Source organism: Mustela erminea, chromosome 18, assembly GCF_009829155.1.
Source record: "Mustela erminea isolate mMusErm1 chromosome 18, mMusErm1.Pri, whole genome shotgun sequence".
NCBI lineage: Eukaryota > Metazoa > Chordata > Mammalia > Carnivora > Mustelidae > Mustela > Mustela erminea.
The window spans coordinates 35718006-35740681 of NC_045631.1; the positions used below are offsets into that span (position 1 = coordinate 35718006).

The following is a 22676-nucleotide window of genomic DNA, read 5'->3' on the forward strand; positions in this document are numbered from 1 at the left end:
TTTTTAAAGATTTTATTTATTTATTTGACAGACAGAGATCACAAGTAGGCAGGGAGGCAGGCAGTTAGAGAGGGGGAAGCAGGCTTCCTGCTGGGCAGAGAGCCCAATGTGGGGCTCAATCCCAGGACTCTGAGATCATGACCTGAGCAGAAAGCAGAGGCTTTAACCCACTGCGCCCCATCTCTCTCTCTTTTTGACAAATAAATAAAATCTTAAAGAAGAGGTCATCTGTGCCCAGGGGCTGGAACTCAAGAACCAGAGATCAAGAGCCTCATGCTTTACTGACTGAACCAGCCAGGCACCCCTTAAATTTTTTGATGGGTATGATAATATTGTGCAAAGACAAAATGCAGGCTTACCCTAGGTTCTCCTACTCGTCTGACTTCCGGGGATGGGGTGCAGAGTCTATCTATATCTATATCTGTATCTATCTATATGTCTAAATGACAGCCCTCAGGAAGGGAAGAACGAAAAGTCTAGAGCAAGAGTCTTGACCCAGACATACACACAAACAATGTAAGGGTAGGTATGCAGTGAGTTGAGAAAGAGGGACAGTACAGACCAATGTAAGTCTTAATGTTTTCATTTTTGTCCTTCCGAGTTTATAGGTTGGCCTATGACCAACGTCCATACTGTTTTTTGTGGGTCTCCAGGTGGGTCCAGATTGGAAGGCTGTGGGAGACTCATTCATACTCGGTAGAAAAAACTCTAACTTGTAAACAAGTCGAGGATGTCTGATCCTGGGAGTGGCGTACTCCCTCACTAAACCATTCCTTTATCCGAGTCCTGCCTTCTCTTCCCTGTTCTTTGAAGAGACCGGCCTCAATACGACTGAGTCACCTGCCTCCCGGAGAGGATCCTTGGGAGAGTCTCCCGTCCCGTCTACAGAGGTTAAAGAAGACGGGAAAGGGATCCTTGACTCAGTCTGCCGGAGGCTTGGGTGTTGTGTCATTCCCCACACGTGATACTCTCCCAAGCTGCGGAGACCTCACGTATCATGGGACTTACTCACCCCAGAGACTCCACCCCTTTCCTCCCGTACTCCCCAACCACTCACTTCCCCGCTCCGCCCCTCGACACTAGAGGAAAGTAGGGTGGCTGGAGCCCGGAAATACCACCCAACCAATCTGGACGGCAGAAGCGCAGAAACTCAGTTTGGAAAAGTGCAAGATGCGGCTTTAGTTTTATCCTTCTCCAGAATGCTCTGCACTTCCTGTTTTAGGCTGTCCTTACTGTCCTGATCCCCAAACAGTTCTGTCGAAACCACCTTATCACTTCGGGAGACCTCGTCTTAGTCGACGTGGCTTTCCCTCTCCCTCTGTTGCCCACTTTTCTCTGAGCCCGAGATTCTTAATCTGAACTGGTCTGAGCCCCAGATCAGCCTCCTTCCCGTTCTAGCTGGGTGACCTTGAGTGAACTACAACTTTTCTGGGCCTACTTTCCCTGTTCGTGGAACGGAGGCCAAACGTCTACCACACCACGCCTGTCGGGAGGAACAAATGAGAAAGCCCTTTGTGAGCTGAAAAAGGCAACAGAAATGTTAGCTATGTTAATTCTGGACGGCTAGTCACTCTTCCAGAACCCCTCCCTTTCCTTTGGGACCCGCCCTGCGAACCCCGCCGGGGGCTGACCGTTCTCGCCACCCTCCTCCAGCCGTCTTTCCCATTGGCGAAGGGGTCGGCCGCGCGGCGCCGAGTGTTGACGCCACGGCGCCCCCTCCGCCGGCGCAAGATGACGCATAACCCCGCCCCCGGCCGCGCCTGGCCTCCCGCGGGGCCCCGCCCATCGGGCCGACGCGGCGCGGGTCCCGCCCCGTGGGTGACGTGTGGCGCGCGCGGCCCGGCCGCCCCGGCAGTTGGTGCAGCGGCCGTTGGGCTGAGTGCGCTCACCCCACCCCTCCCCTCCGCGGGCCCGGACCCCCCACCCCGCCGGGCGCAGCCCCAACCCCAGACCAAGCCCCAGCCGGGCCCGTCCCGTGCGGGCCCGTGACACCCCCTCAGCCGGCGACGCCCCGGGCCGCCCGCCCGCCCGCCACCATGGAGCTGGAGGACGGTGTGGTGTACCAGGAGGAGCCCGGCGGCTCCGGGGCCGTGATGTCGGAGCGGGTGTCCGGCCTGGCTGGTTCCATCTACCGCGAGTTCGAGCGGCTCATCGGGCGCTACGACGAGGAGGTGGTCAAGGAGCTGATGCCACTGGTGGTGGCCGTGCTGGAGAACCTGGACTCGGTGTTCGCGCAGGAACAGGAGCACCAGGTGGAGCTGGAGCTGCTGCGGGACGACAACGAGCAGCTCATCACCCAGTACCAGCGGGAGAAGGCGCTGCGCAAGCACGCCGAGGAGGTGAGGGCCGGCCGGCGGAGAGGGCGGGGGCTGGGCCTGAGGGCGGGCGGGGGGCCGGGGATCGCGGCCCGGCCCGGGAGGGGGCGCGCCTGAGGCCGAAGCCCCCCGGACCGAACCGGGCGGCCGTGAGGTCCCCGGGACCCCCGACCGGCGTCGGAAGCCGAGGCAGGCGGGTGAGTGTCCAGGAGAAGGGAGGGAGATGAGGAGGCAAGGCCCCGGGAGGAAGCCGCAGCTTGGCCTGAGGGCACCTGAGGTTGGCTGAGGGCGGAGATTTTAAGGGTGGCGGGTGGCCGGTGGTAGTTTAGGGAAGTTTCCGACCACCGTAGGATAGTCGGACGGCGGTTCAAACTTTTACCATGGTGTGTGTGTGTGCTGGGGCATTTACACACTTCTGTCCTGGATATGTAACTTCCGCTGGTTCCAGTACCTTTCCAGGGGGTTGCTGCTTTGGGAAGTTAGAGATCTCCCTCTTTCGGTCAGTTTCTTCGTGACGTCTTAACACTGTTGAGAAGGAGGTTTTATTTTATGTTTTTTTGGTATTTTGGTTGACACTTTGTCAACATTTAGATGTCGTATAGCAACGCTCTGTAAGTAGAGCGTACAGTTTTATTTTGTTGATATCCCACAGCAAAGCGTTTCTCCGTGTCAGGTGGTCACCTTGGACAGTTCCCTTTAAAAACCCTCTGTTTATTTATCGAGAGGACTGGGGGCGGGGCGGGTTGGGGAGGTGTGGGTGACTGTTGACAGCCTTTCTCAGACTGCATTTTACAGGTGCCCTTAACCCTAGCTAGCATCTCGGCAGTGACCTCGGTGCCCTCACCTCGGGTCTGTGAACGTTTTGGAGGTCTGGAGTGCAAGTGATAGGCCTTGGACTTCTTGAGGCAGTCAAGGATTTAAGCTTTCAGGCTGTGTTGGCATTATTTTTGTGGAAGTTATCTAATGCAGGTGAAGTGTTCATCTTTGTTTTCTGAGCATCTAGCACACCTAGCTAAGTACTTGGTGACTGAAGGAGCTAAATAACAAATCATTGAACCAGCGACATATTCTCTTTGAAAAATGCTAGAAAAAAAGGTATTAGGACGTGAGATTCGTTTAGCAGCTCATTTCCTAACCCTTAGTACTCCCATTTAATTAATTAATTAATTAATTTTTAAAAAAGATTTTATTTATTTATTTGACAGAGATCACAAGTAGGCAGAGAGGCATGGGGCGGGGGGAGCAGGCTCCCTGCCGAGCAGAGATCCCAATGTGGGGCCCAACCCCAGGACCCCAGGATCATGACCGGAGCTGAAGGCAGAGGCTTTAACCCACTGAGCCACCCAGGCGCCCCAGTACTCCCATTTTAACTTTATTTTGTCTTTTATACCTTTGTACCAGGTCACAGAGTTCTCTTTATTCTCCTTTTTAAGCTTGACTGTAGTGATGATTTTTAGTTCTGATTTTGTGATCCATTTGCCTCAAAGGAATGCCATTGCACTTGCCAAAGAAAATTGACTTTATTTCAAGAATATTTCCAAGTCTTCAGGGAGGGAGGGATTGAAAAAAAAAAAATCTAAAGATGGGATCGCAGTTTCCAGTGGTTTATTAGCACTGTTAGAGGTCATGTACTACTTTTGAGATGGTATGCTGTGTCTTAATCCTCATACAGGCATTTGCCAGTATGTTGATGCAGTAGCAATAGACATATATACACAGGTGAGGAGCAGGCCCAGCATGACCTATCACCTTGGATAAAAGAAGTGCCATGTGAACATAGCAAAAGGCCAGGGTCACACGTGCCAAGAAGAATACCTGCTACAGGTTGCAGAATCAGAAAATAAAATTGATTGGGCACCTGGGTGGCTCAGCAGGTTAAAGCCTCTGCCTTCAGCTCAGGTCATGATCCCAGGGTGCTGGGATTGAGCCCCACATCGGGCTTTCTGCTTGGCGGGGAGCCTGCTTCCCCCTCTCTCTCTCTGCCTGCCTCTCTGCCTACTTGTGATCTCTCTCTCTCTCTGTCAAATAAATAAATAAATAAATAAAAAAGAAAATAAAACTGACTAATTGCTATGCACCTGATTGGATATTAATTTCTTAAGTATATGACTCTTTAAATGTTAAATGTTTTTCTTCTTTATACTTTTTCAGATATGTCTGTAAATTATGTATAATGAAATCTTTGGGCAAAGAGCCATGACCTGAGAATAGAGAACATTGATGAAATGCTAGATGAGCCAATTCCCAGACCACAAACATAAAACTACCTTGTTAATCACTTTTTATGTAAGATGATAAATCAAGTTTTACCCAGTCTCCAGAAATGAAGTCTTTCTTAGGCCAATAGGCACAAGTGAATTCTGTGTTTAATTTTCTGGGAGCGCACCTATTGGCCCTTTAATGCGGAGCCTGAGTCTGCTATTATGGCAAAAGTGCCTCAGGGTATTTACTGTAAAAGTACTTGAAAGCCTGGAAATTGTCCATCACCAGAAAGTGTAAAGTAAATTCTGAGCACCTTTGTGGAACTTGAGGAGGATATATAAATGGTGAGAATGTTTTAGGGGGTGTGAAGTGCTATAATCTCTTACTTACAGGAATTCTTAGCAAGGAATCGGAAATTTAATCTTTAATCTACTGATTTACTTATCTTGAATATTTTACCTTTTTCTTTGTTTTTATTTGAATTTTTGGTTTGAGTCTGCTATTTTTGTGTCTTTAAAAACAACCTAAAGTAGTCTGATTTTATTATTTATTTACTTACTAGTTTTTAAGATTTTACTTCCTTATTTGACATAGCACACAAGTAGGTGGAGTGGCAGGCAGAGGCAGAGGAAAAAGCAGGCTCCCCACTGAGCAGGGAGCCCAGTGTGGTACTTGATCCCTGATCCCCGAGCCAGGGATCATGACCTGATGAAGGCAGCAGCTTAACCAACTGAGCCACCCAGGCGCTCGGGAAGACCGTTTTTGGTCGCTCAGTTGGATGAGCGTCCGCCTATCTGCTCTACCCAGACTAAGCCCTGTGAATCTATGAATGATTTATTTGTAAATCAGTGGGTTTTTTTCCTCCAAGATTTTATTTAAATTCAAATTAGTTAACATAGGTGTAGTATGAGTTTCAGGAGAGTGGTTCTCCCCGCCCAAGATTGTTTTTTTAGGTAATCTCTACACCGGATGTGGGGCTAGAACCCAACCCTGAGATCAAGAGTTGCATGTTCTACTGACTGAGCCACCCAGGCACCCCTCAATCGGTGATATATATTTTTTTAGATATTATATATTTATTTAACAGAGAGAGGGAACACAAGGGAACACAAGCAGGAGCAGTGGGAGAGTGGAGGAGCAGGCTCCCTGCCATCCCAGGACCCCAGGATCTTGATCTCAGCCGAAGGCAGACACTTAATGACTGAGTCATCCAGGTGCGCTGTCAATCAGTGATTTTTTAAAAACATAAATCTGTCTGTACAGTGATCTGGAGAGAGATGTTATTCTTAGGAAGGATATGTTAGTGTTTTTGGTTTTTGTTTATGTGAGTTCTGATTCTTTTACCACAACTTTTCTGATAAGTAGGCAAATGAGTTTAAGAACACTTTTTTAAAAATTAAAAAAAAAATTTTTAAAAGATTTTATTTATTTATTTGACAGAGATCACAAGTAGGCAGAGAGGCAGGCAGAGAGAAAAGGGGAAGCAGGCTCCCCGCTGAGCAGTGAGCCCGATGCAGGGCTCTATCCCTGGACCCTGAGATCACGACCTGAGCGGAAGGCAAAGGCTTATTAACCCACTGAGCCACCCAGCTGCCCCTGTTTTTTTATTTTTTAAATTTATCTTTAATTTTTTAAAAAGATTTTGTTTATTTGACAGAGAGAGAGAGAGACAGCCAGAGAGGGAACACAAACAGGGAGAGTGGGAGAAGGAGAAGCAGGCTTCCTGCAGAGCAAGGAAGTTGTCATGGGGCTTGATCCCAGGACTCTGGGATCATGACCTGAGCCGAGGGCAGATGCTTAACGACTGAGTCACCCAGGCGCCCCTAAAATTTTTTAAAAAGATTTTATTTATTTATTTGTCAGAGAGAGTGCACAAGCAGGGGGAGTGACAGGCGGGGGGAGAAGCAGGCTCCCTGATGATCAAGGAGCCTGATGTAGGACTAGATCCCAGGACACTGGGATCATGACTTGAGCCGAAGGAAGACACTTAACTGACTAAGCCACCCAGGTGTCCCCATTAAAAAAAATAATAATAAAAAGAAATTTTAAAAAGTATATATATATTTAAATTTTTTTATTTTTAAAAAGATTTTACTTATTTATTTGACAGAGATCACAAGTAGGCAGAGACACAGGCAGAGAGAGGGGGGAAGCAGGCTCCCCACTGAGAGCCCAATGTGGGGCTTGACCCCAGGACCTTGGGATCATGACCTGAGCCAAAGGCAGAGGCTTTAACTCATTGAGCCACCCAGGTGCCCCATAAAAAAATATTTTAATCAAAAGTGTGGAAGAAGTTAATTTATTTGCAGTATAATTACAATGACAGTTAAGTTCATCTCTTTAGTAAACACTTAAACAGGAAAATTCGGTGTTTTTTCAATGAGTTCTATGACTTTTTATCAAGTAAGAGGAGTGAAGTAATTTTGCATACCTAAAACTTAAATTTATTGATAGTGACTATTGAAGTTAGGGAGTTGAAAAACTGAAATTTCAAGTCTGCTTCAACTAAGTTTTACATTACATCTTAATTCAAACCTATTTTAGTTTTATTAATTTTTTTTTAAGTTTATTTTGTCTCTTTAGCACAGCTGTTATTTAAATTAGTATTGCCATGGTTCTTCAGGCTTCTACCCTTAATTCTATCAACTCTAGTGTCTTTTGGAGTTTAACTTTGCTCTTTTATTTCACTGGAGCAGTAGGAGAGAGTGGTGACATGTCAGTATAGGAGAACAGGTTGTTGTCCATGGTGTTTTAATATTTGACATTTTACATGTTTGGATATACATGTTATTAGTTTTCAAACTCCTTTTAAAAGGGAAGTCCTTCTGTGGTCCCTATTAAGTGTTTTTTTTTTTTTTTTTTAAAGATTTTTATTTATTTATTTATTTGTCAGAGAGAGAGAGATCACAAGTAGGCAGAGAGGCAGGCAGAGAAAGGGGGTGGAAGCAGGCTCCTTGCTGAGCAGAGAGCCTGATGTGGGGCTCTATCCCAGGACCCTGAGATCATGACTGAGCTGAAGGCAGAGGATTAACCCACTGAGCCACCAAGGTGCCCCTGTTAAGTGGTTTTTGAAATCAGTATCTTGTGGTATCTTCAGTGAGCTAAAGATTTTTGGTCCAAGAAATGACAGAGGTGCTAACTTAATTTCTCTATTGGGTCATTTAGAGTAAGGGTCAGCAGTTTTTTGGACTGTTACATTACATCTTAATTCAAACCTATTTTAGTTTTATTAATTTTTTTTAAAGATTTTTATTTATTTGACAGATCACAAGTAGGCAGAGAGGCAGGCGGCGGGGTGGGGAGAAGCACACTCCCTGCTGAGTGGAGACCCCGATGCAGGGCTTGATCCTAAGACCCTGAGACCATGACCCGAGCTGAAGGCAGAGGCATAACCCACCGAGCCACCCAGGTGCCCCTGTTTTTCTTATTTTTTTAGATTTATTTAAGTAATCTCCAGACCCAAGGTGGAGCTCAATCCCAGAATCCTAAGACCATGACCTGAGCTGAAGGCAGAGGCTTAACCCACTGACCCACCTAGGCGCCCCTTAAAAATACTTTTTTTTAATGCTGTGCTTAGTAATCATAGAGAATACAGCTCTTACCTAAATAAATTACTATTAGGTTGAAATAAAATAAATCAGCCCAGTTTAATAATATATGTAATGTATTCAGAAAACTGATATTTAAGAAGATATGTGTGTTGGGCACCTGCGTGGCTCAGTTGGTTAATCAGCAACTCTTGATTTCAGCTCAGGTTATAATCTCAAGGGTCATGCAATTGAGCCCCAGGTAGGGCTCCATGCTCGGCGTGAAGTCCGCTTGAGATTCTCTCTTCCTCTCCCTCGGTCTCTCCCCTCACTCAGTCTCTAAAATAAATAACTAAAAAAATCTTAAAAACATATGTGTGTAAGCCTATACATTTTGAAATCTTAGCCAGTGATATTTATGTATTTTTTAGTAATCTTTATGTCCAGTGTGGGGCTAGAACTCAGAAACCCAAGATCAGGAATGACATGCTCTTCCCATTAAGCCAGCCAGGTACCCCTTAGGGATATTTAGTTAGTAGTTTGAAGCAAGAAAGTTTTATTCACTTAGGAATTGTAGTGTCTAGTAGTTAGGCGTAATAGCTGCCTCTAAAAATATTTGAACTGAACCACAGAAATTTACATATTAATCAATACAACAAGGAAGTTTCCAAATTGATGATACAGAGTTATTAGGAACTTTCAAAAAATTGTTTTTTGTTTTTGTTTTTTAAAGATTTTATTTATTTATTTGAGAGAGAGAGAGCACAAGTAGGCAGAGAGGCAAGCAGAGAGAGAGAGGAGGAAGCAGGCTCCCCGCTGAGCAGAGAGCCCAGTGCAGGACTCGATCCCAGGACCCTGAGATCACAACCTGAGCCGGAGGCAGCGGCTTAACCCACTGAGCCACCCAGGCGCCCCTCAAAAAATTGTTTTAAAATTAATTAATTTAGGGTCACCTGGGTGGCTCACTGGGTTGGGGCCTCTGCCTTTGGCTTGGGTGGTGATCTCGGGGTCCTGGGATTGAGCCCCACATCGGGCTCTGTGCACAGCGGGGATCCTGCTTCCCCCTCTTTTTCTCTGCCTGCCTCTCTGCCTACTTGTGATCTCTGTCTGTCAAATAAATAAAATCTAAAAAAAAAATAATAATTTGAGTGGGGGAGTGTGTACGTGTACAGGGAGATGGGCGTCTGTGGGATGAATAGGGAGAGAATCTCAAGCCGATGCCTCAGTGAGTGTGTAACCCATGAGGGGCTGGATCCCACAATCTTGAGATCATGACCTGAGCGGAAACCAAGAGTTAGTTGGATGCTTAATCAATTGAGCCACTCAGGCACTCCCTGAGTAAACCCTTCAGTAAATTCCTCCCACCTAGCTTTTTATTAGGACAATGTTCAAACGTACAGGAAAACTAAAAGTGCATTGATAATCTGTATATGCATCACCTAGATTCAGTAGTTGTTGTGTTGTGTGTATACATACATACATACATGTACACATATACTCAACATTTATATATGTACACATTTTAAAGTTGCTAAACCATGGCAAAGTAAATTGCAAATGTTATAACATTTCAACTTTTACTACTTAGAGTATTTATCTCTTAAAAAACAAGAGCATTCCTGGATACAGACTGGCTCAGTCAGTGTGGACTGTGTGACTCATAATCTCGGGGTCATGAGTTCAAGCTGCACATAGGGTGTAGAGCCTACTTAAAAAAAAAAAAAAAGAAAATAGTAAAAAATTTAATTAAAAAAAGAGCATTCTACCATGTAACCACAAAATTATTTACATTGAGAACATTTTTAGTATTATTTAATATTCCATTTGAAATAATTTTTAAAGATTTTTTAAAAACTTTATTTGACTCAGAGAGAACATGAGGGGGGAGGATCAAAGGGACAAGCAGACTCCCTGCTGAGCAGGGAGGGCTATGCCAGACTCCATTCTGGGACTCCAGGATCACAACCTGAGCCAAAGGCAGTTGGTTAACTAACTGAGCCACCAAGGCACTCTGAATGAAGGGCACAATATGTTGGTTATAAAGATAAGTTGTTCATATTTTTTTAAGATTTAAAAAAAAAATTTTTTTTTTTTTTTAAATTTCAGTGTAACAGTATTCATTGTTTTTGCTCCACACCCAGTGCTCCATGCAATACGTGTCCTCCCCGATACCTACCACCTGGTTCCCCCAACCTCCCATCCCCCGGCTCCTTCAAAACCCTCAGATTGTTTTTCAGTGTCCATAGTTTCTCATGGTTCTCCTTTTTTTAAGGTTTTATTTATTTATTTGACACAGAGAGAAAGACAGTGAGAAAGGGAACACAAGCAGGGGGGAGTGGGTGAAGGAGAAGAAGGCTTCCTGTCAAGCAGGGAGCCCAGTATGGGGCTCGATCCGAGGACCTTGGGATCATGCCTTGAGCAGAAGACAGATGCTCAGTGACTGAGCCACTCGGGTGCCCAAGATACTTCTGTATAAGGAATTGAAATGAGATTATAAAACTGAAAATTGGTTAAGATTTTTTATTTAAAATTACAGCACAAAAATATGATGGATTGTTTCTCTTCTTTGAAACTAAGATACAGAAATTGAGAAACTGATCCTTTTAAAGAGCTAGGAGGACGCTCCCCTGATCTGGTTCTACTGTATCCTGGCTCCACAGGTAGCTAGAAAGATAAACAGACCCATAGATGATCAGAAAGAACAGATATTTATTGACCAGGCACTGTTGTAGGCCCTGGAAATATAACTACAAACAAAACAGACGAGGAAGGCAGTATTTATTTATTTGAGAGAGAGGAGAGAGAGCCCACACGCGCCCGAGCATGAACGAGAGCATGCAGGGTAGGATGGAGAGGAAGAGGGAAGGAGTTCCAAGCTGACTCTGTGCTGAGTGCAGAGTCCAGCATGGGGCTCAGTATCATGACCCTAAGATCATGACCTGAGCTGAAAACAAGAGTCGGATACTTAGCCAACTCAGCCACCCAAGTGCCCTGCCATGCAGGAAATTAAAAAAGGTGATGTGATAAAGAGTAAAGAGGCAGGCACTTTAGATGAGTACACACCTTTATAAAAGGGTAAGCTGTCCATGCAGGAAATAATTTATCTCATAAGAGTACTTTCTTAGATCTGAAACTTTAAATGTATATAGTTAGAATTTTTCTTAATCGTTATTCTTGAAAATTTATAAAAGTAAAGGAGCTCTCATAAGTGCATTTCTTCTATTTCTTTCGTTCTTTCTTTCTTTTTTTTTTTTAAAGATTTTATTTATTTATTTGGGAGAGAAAGAGTGTGAGAGAGAGCACGAGAAGGGAGAGGGTCAGAGGGAGAAGCAGACTCCCCGCTGAGCAGGGAACCCAGTGAGGGACTCCATCCTGGGACTCCAGGATCATAACCTGAGCCGAAGGCAGTCGTCCACCCAACTGAGCCACCCAGGTGCCCTAAAGTCCAGTCAGTTAACATACAGTATTATATTCGTTTCAGGTGCCCCTTAAATTAATGTGTTAGAGGGGCACCTGGGTGGCTCAGTGGGTTAAAGTCTCTGCCTTCGGCTCAGGTCATGATCCCAGGGTCCTGGGATCGAGCCCTGTATCCGGCTCTCTGCTCCGCAGGGAGCCTGCTTCCTCCCCTCTCTCTCTCTCTCTCTGCCTCCTTTCTGCCTACTTGTGGTTTGTCTCTGTGTCAAATAAGTAAAAATCTTAAAAAAAAAAAAAAATTAATGTATTAGAGAGCAGGAGCAAGTGCACACGCGCACAAGGCGGGAGGGGTAGAGGGAGAGAGAGAGAAACTGAAGCAGATGCCAGGCTGAGTGTGGAGCCCCACTCCAGGCTCAATCCCAGGACCCTGAGATCACGACCTGAGCTGAACTCTAGTTGGCTGCTGAAATGACTGAGGTACCCAGGTGCTCCTCTTTCCTTTCTTTCTCTTTATTTTTCTGTCTCAGTCCCTTCCTTCCTTCCTTATTTCCTGCCTCCCTCCCTCCCTCCCTCCCTTCCTTCTCTTTTGTTCTTTCTCTCTCTCTCTCTCTTTCTTTTTTTTTCTTTTTCAAAGATTTTATTTATTTATTTGCCAGACAGAGATCACAGAGAAGCAGGCAGAGAGAGAGGAGGAAGCAGACTCTCTGCTGAGCGAGAGCCGGATGCAGGGCTCGATCCCAGGACCCTGGGATCATGACCTGAGCAGAAGGCAGAGGCTTTAACCCACTGAGCCACCCAGGTGCCCCTCTCTCTTTCTTTTTAAGCAGACTCTATACCCAACTTGGGGCTCCAACTCATGAACCCAAGAAAAAGAACTGCATGCTCCACCAACTGAGCCATCCTGGCCCCCCAGTTTTTCCCTCTTTGGACCACTCTGGATTCCTTTTACTTTGTTAGCTTTGGCATTCCTTGGAGTTCTTTCTGAGGTCCCCTCTAGTTCTCAACTTGCACGTTGCCTAACTGGTATTATTCATTCCCATGGGGTCAATTACCATTTGTTGACCATTCCAAAATGTATATCTCATTCATTTCCTAGATGCTTATAGAGTGCCGGCTGTGTACCTGGTATTGTGTCCACTGGGGACATAGTGGTGAGCAAAACACAACGAGTTTTTTCTTTCATGAAGCTGACAGCCTGTTAAGAACCTTAAGACCAGATCTCTCTTTGGAGTTTCAGATCCACATTACTCTTGTTTCTTGGACATGACTGTCTCCTGACATGTCCAAACCAGAATTTCTTTTGCAAGCTTGCTGCTCCTCTGTTCCCTGTCTTTGTAAGGGATACTACTGTCTGCTGGCCAGATAGCTCACCACCATCTTTATAGGATTTTATTTATTTATTTGGGAGAGATTGAACACAAGCTGGGTGAGGGGCAGAGGGAGAAATAGACTCTCTGATGAGCAAGGAGCCCCATGCGGGCTCTATCCTGGGACTGCGGTATTGTGACCTGAGCCAAAGGCTGAGGGTTAACCAAGCTGAGCCACCTAGGTGCCCCAATTCTTTTCTCTCCTTTTTTTTCTTCTCCTTTATCCCCATTGCTACTTTTGTTTCCAACTTTTAAATATTTCTCTTTATTCTTAAATGTCTGAAGTCTTAAGGTACAAGATGTTGTGACCTGGCTGTTCCTTATCTTACCAGCCTCATCTTTTCCTTTTTGAGCCATATATTGAACACCTGGAATTTATTTTTGTTTTGCAAATAGTATTCTTTCTCTCTAGGGCTCTTTTTTTTTTTTTTTAAATTAATTATTTGTTTGAGAGAGAGAGAGAGAGAGAGAACACAAGCAGGGTGGGTGGGAGAGGGAGAAGCAGACTTCCCATCGAGAGTGGAGCCTGATGTGGGGCCTGATGCCAGGACCCTGAGATCATGACCTGAGCTGAAGGTAGACGCTTATCAACTGAGCCACCTAGGTGCCCCAAAGATGCCCCTCTTTGCTTGGAACTCTGTTTCTCTTATGTTGCCTGGGTAACAGTATTCATCTTTCAGGTTTCAATTCTGGAACGCCTTTTATGAACACCCAAGTTGGATCGTGCCCATCTTACATTGTCCCACCACATACTCTTTCTTTCCCTACCATAGCACTTTCAGTGTTTTAGCAAACTAACCTATGGCTTTAACTCCCCCACTAAACTACTAGGAAGCTGTAGGTATTTAATAGATACTTGTTAATTGGTTGGAGGGATGGATGAAAATGCTAAAAGGTCAAATTGCTAAGCCTAACTATTTAAAGTTCTCTTTTGTGCATTCAAGTTATTTGTCCTTACCATTGGTGCCAAGTTATGCTAAAACTTCCAAAAAGTTCTTCAATAAGTCCTTTGACTTTTGTATAAAAAAAAAAAAAAAAAGACTTCTGAGGGTAGTTATTGCAGATGCTTTACTTACATTGTCGTATACATAGTAAATATTCTAGAACTACTTATGCATTTAAAGATTTTATTTATTTGTTTGACAGAGATCACAAGTAGGCAGAAAGGGGCAGGCAGAGAAAGGAAGGGAAGCAGGCTCCGCACTGAGCAGAGAGCCCTATGGGGGGCTGGATCCCAGGACCCTGGGATCATGACCTGGGCCAAAGGCAGAGGCTTTAACCCACTGAGCCACCCAGGCGCCTCTAGAACTACTTATATATTTAAATTGAAATATTAAGATCATAGGCATTACTTCCTGGCATTTGCAAAGATTGGGCTAGGTGATCCTAGAGAGAGAGAGAGATCACAAGTAGGCAGAAACTGGGGGGGGGGGGGGGGAGTGGGGGTGGGGGAAGCAACTCCCTGCTGAGCAGAGAGCCCAAAGCGGCGCTCCATCCCAGGATCCCGAGATCACAACCCCAGCCAAAGGCAGAGGCCCAACCCACTGAGACACCCAGGCGCCCCTCCCAAACTTAATTTTAACTATTTGCTTAGAATCTTTTGATAGAAATTTCTTTTTTCCCCACTAAGGTTTTATTTATTTATTTATTTGAGAGAGAGAGAATGAATTAGCATGGGGGAGGGCAGAGGGAGGAAGAAGCAGACTTCTGCTGAGCAGGGAGACTGATGTAGGGCTGGATTCCGGGACCCCAGAATCATGACCTGAGCCCAAAGCAGTCACTTAACTGACTGAACCACCCAGGTGCCCTAACAACATTTATTTTTGAAGAAAATTTTATTGTGAAGAACAGGGAAAATTTTATTTCTTGAGCATTGAAACATATATTGGTTAAAAGCATCTACTAGGTTATTATATAATTAAATTTTTAATTTCTATTATCAAATATCCAATTTGAATTTTCTTTCAGTTACCTATTGCCCTAGACTCATTTTTTTGTTACTGCTACCTATTCAAAAACAAATACCTTTTAAAAAGTTAAACAGGTTGCACAGAAATGTGGCATCAAATAAACAGGCTTTTATAAAACCTGAAGGGTAACTTTTTAAAAAGGCTATTGTTTGTCTATGGTTCTACTATGAAAATAGTCTGCTTGAACTTGTTTGATGTGATTTGGGAAATGTTTAACAGAAATTACCCCCTTATTTGTGGCTCTGTTCAGTTTTTAAAAATTTATTCTTTCTTTAAAGAATACTTCTATGCTGGGATAGGAATTCATCCAGTAATTTACTCAGTGTTAACTACCTCCCAAGCTAGCTGAGGGCCAGGGAGTGAGCAAAGATTTCTGAAGAGCTAAAATGAATGTCTCAAAACTTTGTATAATAAAGTTCATGATCTTGGCCTACTGAATAAACATTTAAAGGCAAAGCACTTAGTCATAGTATCTTCATTTTATTTTATTTATTTTAGTTTAGTTTAGTTTAGTTTTGAGAGAATGTGTGTGCCTGAGGAGCAGGGGAATAAGGAGAGAAAGCTGGGCATGGAGGTTGATCTCAGAACCCCGAGATCATGATGTGAGCTGAAACCAAGAGTTGAATGCTGGGGCACCAGGGTGGCTCCTTCTGTTTTGTTTTTAAGATTCTGTTTATTTATTTGACAGAGAGAGCACAAGCAGGGTGAGTGGGAGAGGGAGAAGCAGGCTCCCCACTGAGCAGGGAGCCTGATGTGCTTGATCCCAGGATCCTGAGTTCATGACCTGAAAGTAGGCGCTTAGCTGACTGAGCCACCCAGGTGCTCCTTTAATATTCTTATTTATTTTTTTAAAGATTTTATTTATTTTTCTGACAGACAGAGATCATAAGTAGGCAGAGAGGCAGGCAGAGAGAGAGGAGGAAGCAGGCCCCCTGCTGAGCAGAGAGCCTGATGTGGGGCTCGATCGCAGGACACTGAGATCATGACTGAGCCGAAGGCAGAGGCTTTAACCCACTGAGCCACCCAGGTCCCCCTAGTATTCTTACTTACTTTATTTTAAGATTTTATTTGTTTAATTTTAGAGAGAGAGAGTGAAGAGCGAACACAAGCAGAGGTTGTGGCACAAACAGGGAGAGGGAGAAGCAGATTCCCTGCTGAGTCAGGAGCCTGAGGTGGGGCTCTTTCCCAGCACCCTGGGGTCATGACCTGAGCCGGAGGCAGATACTTAACCAACTGAGCCACATAGGTGCCCCAAGTATCCTATTTTAAATAAAATAGTTTCTTAGCCCTCAACAGGTTATAAATAAGTTAAGAGAGTATTTGCTAGAGGTACTTTCATATATATATATAAAACAAATGGCAGGTTATCTCAGAAGCAGGATATTGAAAATTATAAGAAGTAATACAGTGCAATGGTTAAGGGCAAGGACAATAGGGTCAGATTGCCTTGGTTCAAGTCCTGGGAGATTTCCTAGATTTTAATTTCCTAGCTTTGAAATCAAGACAGGTTTCTTTTATTTATTTATTTATTTATTTATTTATTTATTTATTTGACAGAGAGAGATGACAAGCAGGCAGAGAGGCAGGCAGAGAGAGAGGAGGAAGCAGGCTCCCCGCTGAGCAGAGAGCCCGATGCGGGGCTCAATCCCAGGACCCTGAGATCATGACCTGAGCCGAAGGCAGTGGCTTAACCCACTGAGCCACCCAGGCGCCCCAAGGACAGGTTTCTTAATGCCAAACCTCAATTCCTTCCTTCTTGATGGTTTTGTTTATTTCTTTGACAGAGAGCAAGCACAAATAGAGGGGAGCAGGAGAGGGAGAAGGCTTCCTGATGAGTAGGGAGCCTGACCTGGGGCTTGATCCCAGGATCCTGGTATCATGACCTGAGCAGAAGGCAGAGGCTTAACCCACTGAGCCACCCTATTTATTTATATAAATAAATAATTTATTTATATAAATTTATTTATAACAGGCACCCCTATTTATTTATTTTAAAAGAAGATTTTATTTATGTGTGTGTGTGAGAGAGAGAGACACCACGAGCAGGGGAGAGGGACAGAAGGAGAGGTAGAAGCAGACTCTCTGCTGAACACAGAGCCTGATGCAGGACTTGATCTCAGGACCCTGGGTTCATGCCCTGAGCCCAAGGCAGATGCTCAACCAATGGAGCCTTCCAAGCACCCCGGGTTATTCTTTTTTTTTTTTTTTTAAAGATTTATTTATTTATTTGACAGACAGAGATCACAAGTAGGCAGAGAGGCAGACAGCGAGAGAGGAGGAAGCAGGCTCCCTGCTGAGCAGAGAGCCCAATGTGGGGCTCCATCCCAGGACCCTGGGATCATGACCTGAGCCGAAAGCAGAGGCTTTAACCCACTGAGCCACCCAGGCGCCCCCGGGTTATTCTTTTAAAAAAAAAAAAAAAAAGGTTATTTATTTGAGAGATAGAGTGTACACGTGCACACAAGTGTGTGAGCAAGGGGAGGGGCAAAGGGGGAGGAAGGAAAGAAGCAGCCTCCCCTCAGAGCATGGAAACTGATGTGGGGCTCCATTGCAGGGCCCCCGAGGTGATGACCTGAGCCAAAGTCAAGAGTTGGATGTTTAACAACTGAGCCACCCAGGTGTCCCTAATTAATTATTCTTAAGATAAACTCTACCCCCAATTGGGGCTTGAAGTCATGGCCCTGAGATCAAGAGTAGTATGCTCTACTGACTGAGCAAAGCGGGCACCTCATAATTTCTTTTTTTTTTTGAAGATTTTATTTATTTATTTGACAGAGATCACAAGTAGAGAGAGAGAGAGAGAGATCACAAGTAAGCAAAGAGAGAAGGGGAAGTGGGCTCCCTGCTGAGCAGAGAGCCTGATACGGGGCTTGATCCCAGGACCCTGAGACCATGATCTGAGCCAAAGGCAGAGGCTTAACACTTTGAGCCACTGAGGCACCCTCATAATTTCATTTTCTGATCATTGCAAATGCTCAGAAATACACGTGATTTTTGTTTATTGTTCCTGTATCCTGCTGGACTTACTATTCTAATAGGTTTTTTTGTGGTTCTTGAAGATTTTTTAGTATACATTATCACGTCATCTGCAAGTAGAGATAGTTTTACTTCTTTCTCTACAATCTGAGAGCCTTTTATTTTCTTGCCTAGTTACCCTAACTATAACCTTCTGGTACAATATGGAGTAGAACTGGCAGGAGTAAAATTTTTGTCTTGTTTCTGATCTTATGGGGAAAGCATTCAGTCTTTACCCATGCAATATGATGTAGTTGTGGGGTTTTGTAGATGCTTTTTGAAGGAGCTCTTTTCTATTCCTTGTTTGTAGAGTGTTTTCATTATGAGGAGATGCTGAATTTTGTCAAGTTCTTTTTTTGTAACTATTCAGATAAGCCAGTTCAGATATATTTTTAGGTCAGTGTGTGTGTGTGTGTGTGTGTGTAACATCTGGAAATAAGACAAGTCTAATTTTATTTTTTTATATTTTAAAGATTTTATTTATTTATTTATTTGACAGAGAGAAATCACAAGTAGACGGAGAGGCAGGCAGAGAGAGAGAGAGGGAAGCAGGTTCCCCGCTGAGCAGAGAGCCCAATGTGGGACTCGATCCCAGGACCCTGAGATCATGACCTGAGCCGAAGGCAGTGGCTTAACCCACTGAGCCACCCAGGCGCCCCATCACACAAGTCTAATTTTATAACTAAAGTTTGAATAGTATAAAATTAATTCTTAAAAAAGGCATATGTGTGCTCCAAATAATTAAAACTATATGTAAAAAGTGAAAATAATAACCATATTCCCTCTTTAGTAGGGGGGGTCAGCGAAGGCCACAGGGGACATAACATTTTAGTTATGAAATGAAGGATGAGGAGGAGACCGTCAAAGGAGTGTGTTATAGACAAAGGAAATGAGGCTTTAAGGTAGGAAACAATTTAAAATTAGGAGTCAGCCAGCATAGAGGAAAGGGAGGGGTTGAGGTAGGAAAATCATGGAGGAGCTGCTCACTCAGGCCTGATGGGGGCTCAGGTAGAATTGAGAAGTCTACACTTGTGTTCTCGTAAGAAGCCATTGATGACGTTCATTCAAAGCAATAAAATGTATCTTTAATTCATACTAAAGTATTTGCAGTGATTGTTATGATGCTGAGGTTTGTTGGAGGAAAAGAGGAAGAATACAGACAAAACAGGCCATGTGCTGATAATTATTGAAATTAGGTGATGTTATGTAGAAGTTTATTATACTGTTTTCTTCTCCATTATGCAGATTTGAAAATTCCCAACAATGTTAAAAAACAAAACCCGGAAAACAACTGAAAAGATTATCCACTGTTTTTTTTTAAGGCTTTTATTTATTTATTTGAGAGAGACAGAGAGAGCTCGTGCACGCACAGGCACACATGAGTGGAGGGAGGGGCAGAGAGAAGGGAAGGAGGGAGAATCAGACTCCCCAAGAGAAGCCCAACAGTGGGGTCTAATCCCAGGATCATGGTATCATAACCTGAACTGAAGTCAGATACTTAACTTACTGAGCCAGCCAGGTGCCCATCACTGTTTTTTTCTTTGTAGATAATTTTTAGAGTTTCAATACTAACCTATATACTATTCAGGATAATATTTTCTGATTTTTCTTTTTTTTTTTTAATTTTTATTTATTTTATTTGACAGAGAGAGAGATGACAAGTAGGCAGAGAGGCAGGCAGAGACAGAGGGGGAAGCAGGCTCCCTGCTGAGCAGAGAGCCCGATGCGGGGCTCGATCCCAGGACCCTGAGACCATGACCCGAGCCGAAGGCAGCAGCCTAACCCACTGAGCCACCCAGGCGCCCCTGATTTTTCTTAATAATAGAAATGTATTTTTATAACAGAGTCAAGTTTTGAAATAAACAACAGTGTCAAGCTTTAAGAACTGTAAATTAAAGTCAGAAGTATAAAATATTGATCACCTACCTACAGAAGCACAAAATTGTGACATGTAGGGAAAGCATTACTTGGCTGGTCTGCTACACCTTTTCAGGTTTTATCAGTGTGGTAATCAATTCCTGGTTGATACCCTCTTACCTAGGCCAATGAGTTTTGGTTTATTCTTGTTTTTTGAGGTAAGATAGTAGAAAATCAATGTTCTCTGTGTGCTGTGGTAGTCAGTCACAAGGACTAAAAGGAATATGAAATATACAGAGGTAAGAATAGTGTAGCTCATGTGGAATAAATGGTCATGTTCGATTCCATTTATACAATTACGGATGACAGTTTGGGCAGTGAGTAAAATTCTTTTTGTGTGTGTGAGTAAAATTTACATGTGTCATACTTATTTGGTTATTTTATCTAAAATTTTTAAAAAAATTTATGTACTTTTCCTTTTTTTTTTTTTTTAAGATTTTATTTATTTATTTGACAGACAGATCACAAGTAGGCAGAAGGCAGGCTTGGGGGGGGTGTGGGGAGCAGGCTCCCCGGGGAGCAGAGGCCGGATGCAGGACTTGATCCCAGGATCCTGAGATCATGACCTGAGCCCAAGGCAGAGGCTTAACCCACTGAGCCATCCGGGTGCCCCATTACTTTTCCTGTTAATACAACACATGCTCTTTGTGATAAACAAAACAGAACCAAAACATTATAGAAATCCTTCTAGAATCCTGCCTATTAGAGAAACCTCACTTTTTTAAAGAAAAGATTTATTTATTTTAGAGATAGAGTCACCCTCCGAAGGAGGGAAGGGGGGGACCAGCAGAGGGAGAGGAAGAAATAGACATTCCCCTGAGTGGGAGCCCAACCCATGAGCTCAATCCCAGGACCCTGGCATCTTGACCTGAGCTGAAGTCAGATGCTTAACTGACTGAGCCATCTGAAGTCCGATACTTAACTGACTGAGCCATCCAGGTGCCCCTTCCTGTGTCTTAGCAACACTTGACACTCTCAGACTTTTTGGTTTTAGTTTTTAATCTGATATTTGTGAAACAACCTTTTAATTTGCTTTTCTCAGATCACCACTATGGTTGAGATATTTCTTACATTTATTGATGATCTGCTTGCCTTTTCTGTGAATTGCCTGTTCAGTTTCCACTCACAACTGGCAGCAACCTGTGTCTGTCTGGATAAATCTAAATTATTCTTTACAGTGGCTTTATAGTATTCCCTTATATGATCACTGTAACAGATCATTGGGGGAAAAGGACTGGGGAAACTTTACATAATTATTTTATTTTTAAGAATTTTAATTCCAGTACAGTAAACATAAAATTATGGAATGCCTCACAAATTTCTGTTATCCTTGTGCAGGGGCCATGCTAGTCTCTGTATGTTCTAATTTTAGTATATGTGCTGCTGAAGCTAACATGGGAATCTGTACTTTAATTAGACCTAAGAGATGTATCATCCAAATGCAACATAGGGACTTTGTTTGCATCCTGGCTGTGAACATTTATGAGACAGCCAGCAAAATCTGAATGGTGACTGGATAGTCCCTATTATTTCATTAAGGATTGGGAAATGGTGCTCTTCTAATTTAGTTATTCCTTCAGCATTTTTTACCTAATTTTCTTATAAAAGAGAACTTCTCCCTCATCAACTGTTTGATTACCCTAAGGTATAGTTTGTACAGGAAAGATAGGATAAGTGCTGTATTCTTCAGTTCATACTTTTATAATTTCAATGAGCTCTTCCTTCTTGTTCTTCCCCTACCCCAACCTTTTTCTAAAAATAGCATACTGTTCTGGTTTCATGGATGTAATGACTTTTCTTTGGTCTTTGAGTATATTAATTATAGTTTTCATTTGTTCCTGTTTTGTCTGTTTTCTCAGTCCCATTTTTTTCTGGTAGTTTTGGTCTCTCTCTTTCAGGTTGGAGCTTCAAGTGCCTGATAACCCTTAATTATCCCTTCATGTTTTAAGCATGAGGCACTAAAAAAAGGAGGGCCAGAAGCTTTGTGTGCCTGGAAGCCGTTCATTGCCAATTGGGAACCCAGATTTCAGTATCCCATGGTCTTTTTGCTCAGAGGCATTTGAATTTTGCCAAGGAAAGATAATGTCTTGGGGAGTGGAGTGGTAGATAAGCCTAGTCATTATGAGAATCTGGGTGAGGGCCAGAACAGAAAGGGGGCTATCAGTGTTGCTGCTTGGTATATAGGTTTTCACTTAGTTCATTTCTTTTCATTTGGCACTTATTTGTTAGTGGTATTCCCTTGTCTAGAATCTCTCTTACTGAGGGGTACGTGGGTGGGTGACTCAGCCGTTAAATGTCTGCCTTCCACTCAGGTCATGATCTCAGGGCCCTGGAATTGAGGCCCTAGTGGGGGAGGGTCCCTGCTCAGTGGGGTGTCTGTTCCTCCCTTTACCCCTCCCCTCTGCACTTGTGCTCACATGCTTGCCCTCTCTCTCTCAAATGAATGAATTAAATCTTTAAAAAAATAGAATCTCTTATTGATTTTATTCAGAAAACATATTTCCTGTCTTCTGTGTGGGTAGGCAGGAGGGCCACCTGGCTGCTCTGGGATGGCACTGGGGATGTATTAGGGATGTTACCAACTTTTACTAGTGCAACCAACTGGGCCACCTGTATGCCCCGTGTTTTTTTGTTTGTTTGTTTGTTTGTTTTTAAGTAAGCTCTGTGCCCAGAATGGGGCTTGAACTCATGACACCCCCCCCCGGAGATCAAGAACTCCATGCTGTACTGACTGAGACTGAGCTAGCCAAGCACTCTTAGTTGGTTGTCTTAATCAGGGTCAAATACGATGGTTCACAAATTTACATTGGTTAATGTCTCTTAAGTTTCTCTTGATCTCTAATAGCTCTCCATTTTCTCCCTCCTGCCATTGGGTTTTGAAGAAACTGGACCATTTTTATTTGAAAATTTTCCACATTTTGGATTGGAGGGGGAAATCCTATCCTTTGG

General features: G+C 43.7%; 1 protein-coding gene and 1 pseudogene across 5 annotated transcripts in view; one reads left to right on the top strand and one right to left on the bottom strand.

Annotated features, from left to right (window-relative positions):
- Positions 1 to 1809: 1809 nt before the first annotated feature.
- The window catches only part of SPAG9 (sperm associated antigen 9), a 140158-nt gene continuing 119291 nt past the window's right edge, over positions 1810 to 22676 (top strand). For all 5 annotated transcript variants that reach the window (XR_004280899.1, XM_032322859.1, XM_032322861.1 and 2 more), the window contains exon 1: positions 1810 to 2339. Coding sequence is in view for 4 of the 5 variants with exons in the window: in XM_032322859.1 (XP_032178750.1) it covers positions 2037 to 2339 (303 nt within the window). In the remaining variant the exon portion in view is untranslated. The remainder of the gene's footprint in view (positions 2340 to 22676) is intronic.
- On the bottom strand, positions 21023 to 21123 carry LOC116578583 (annotated as a pseudogene).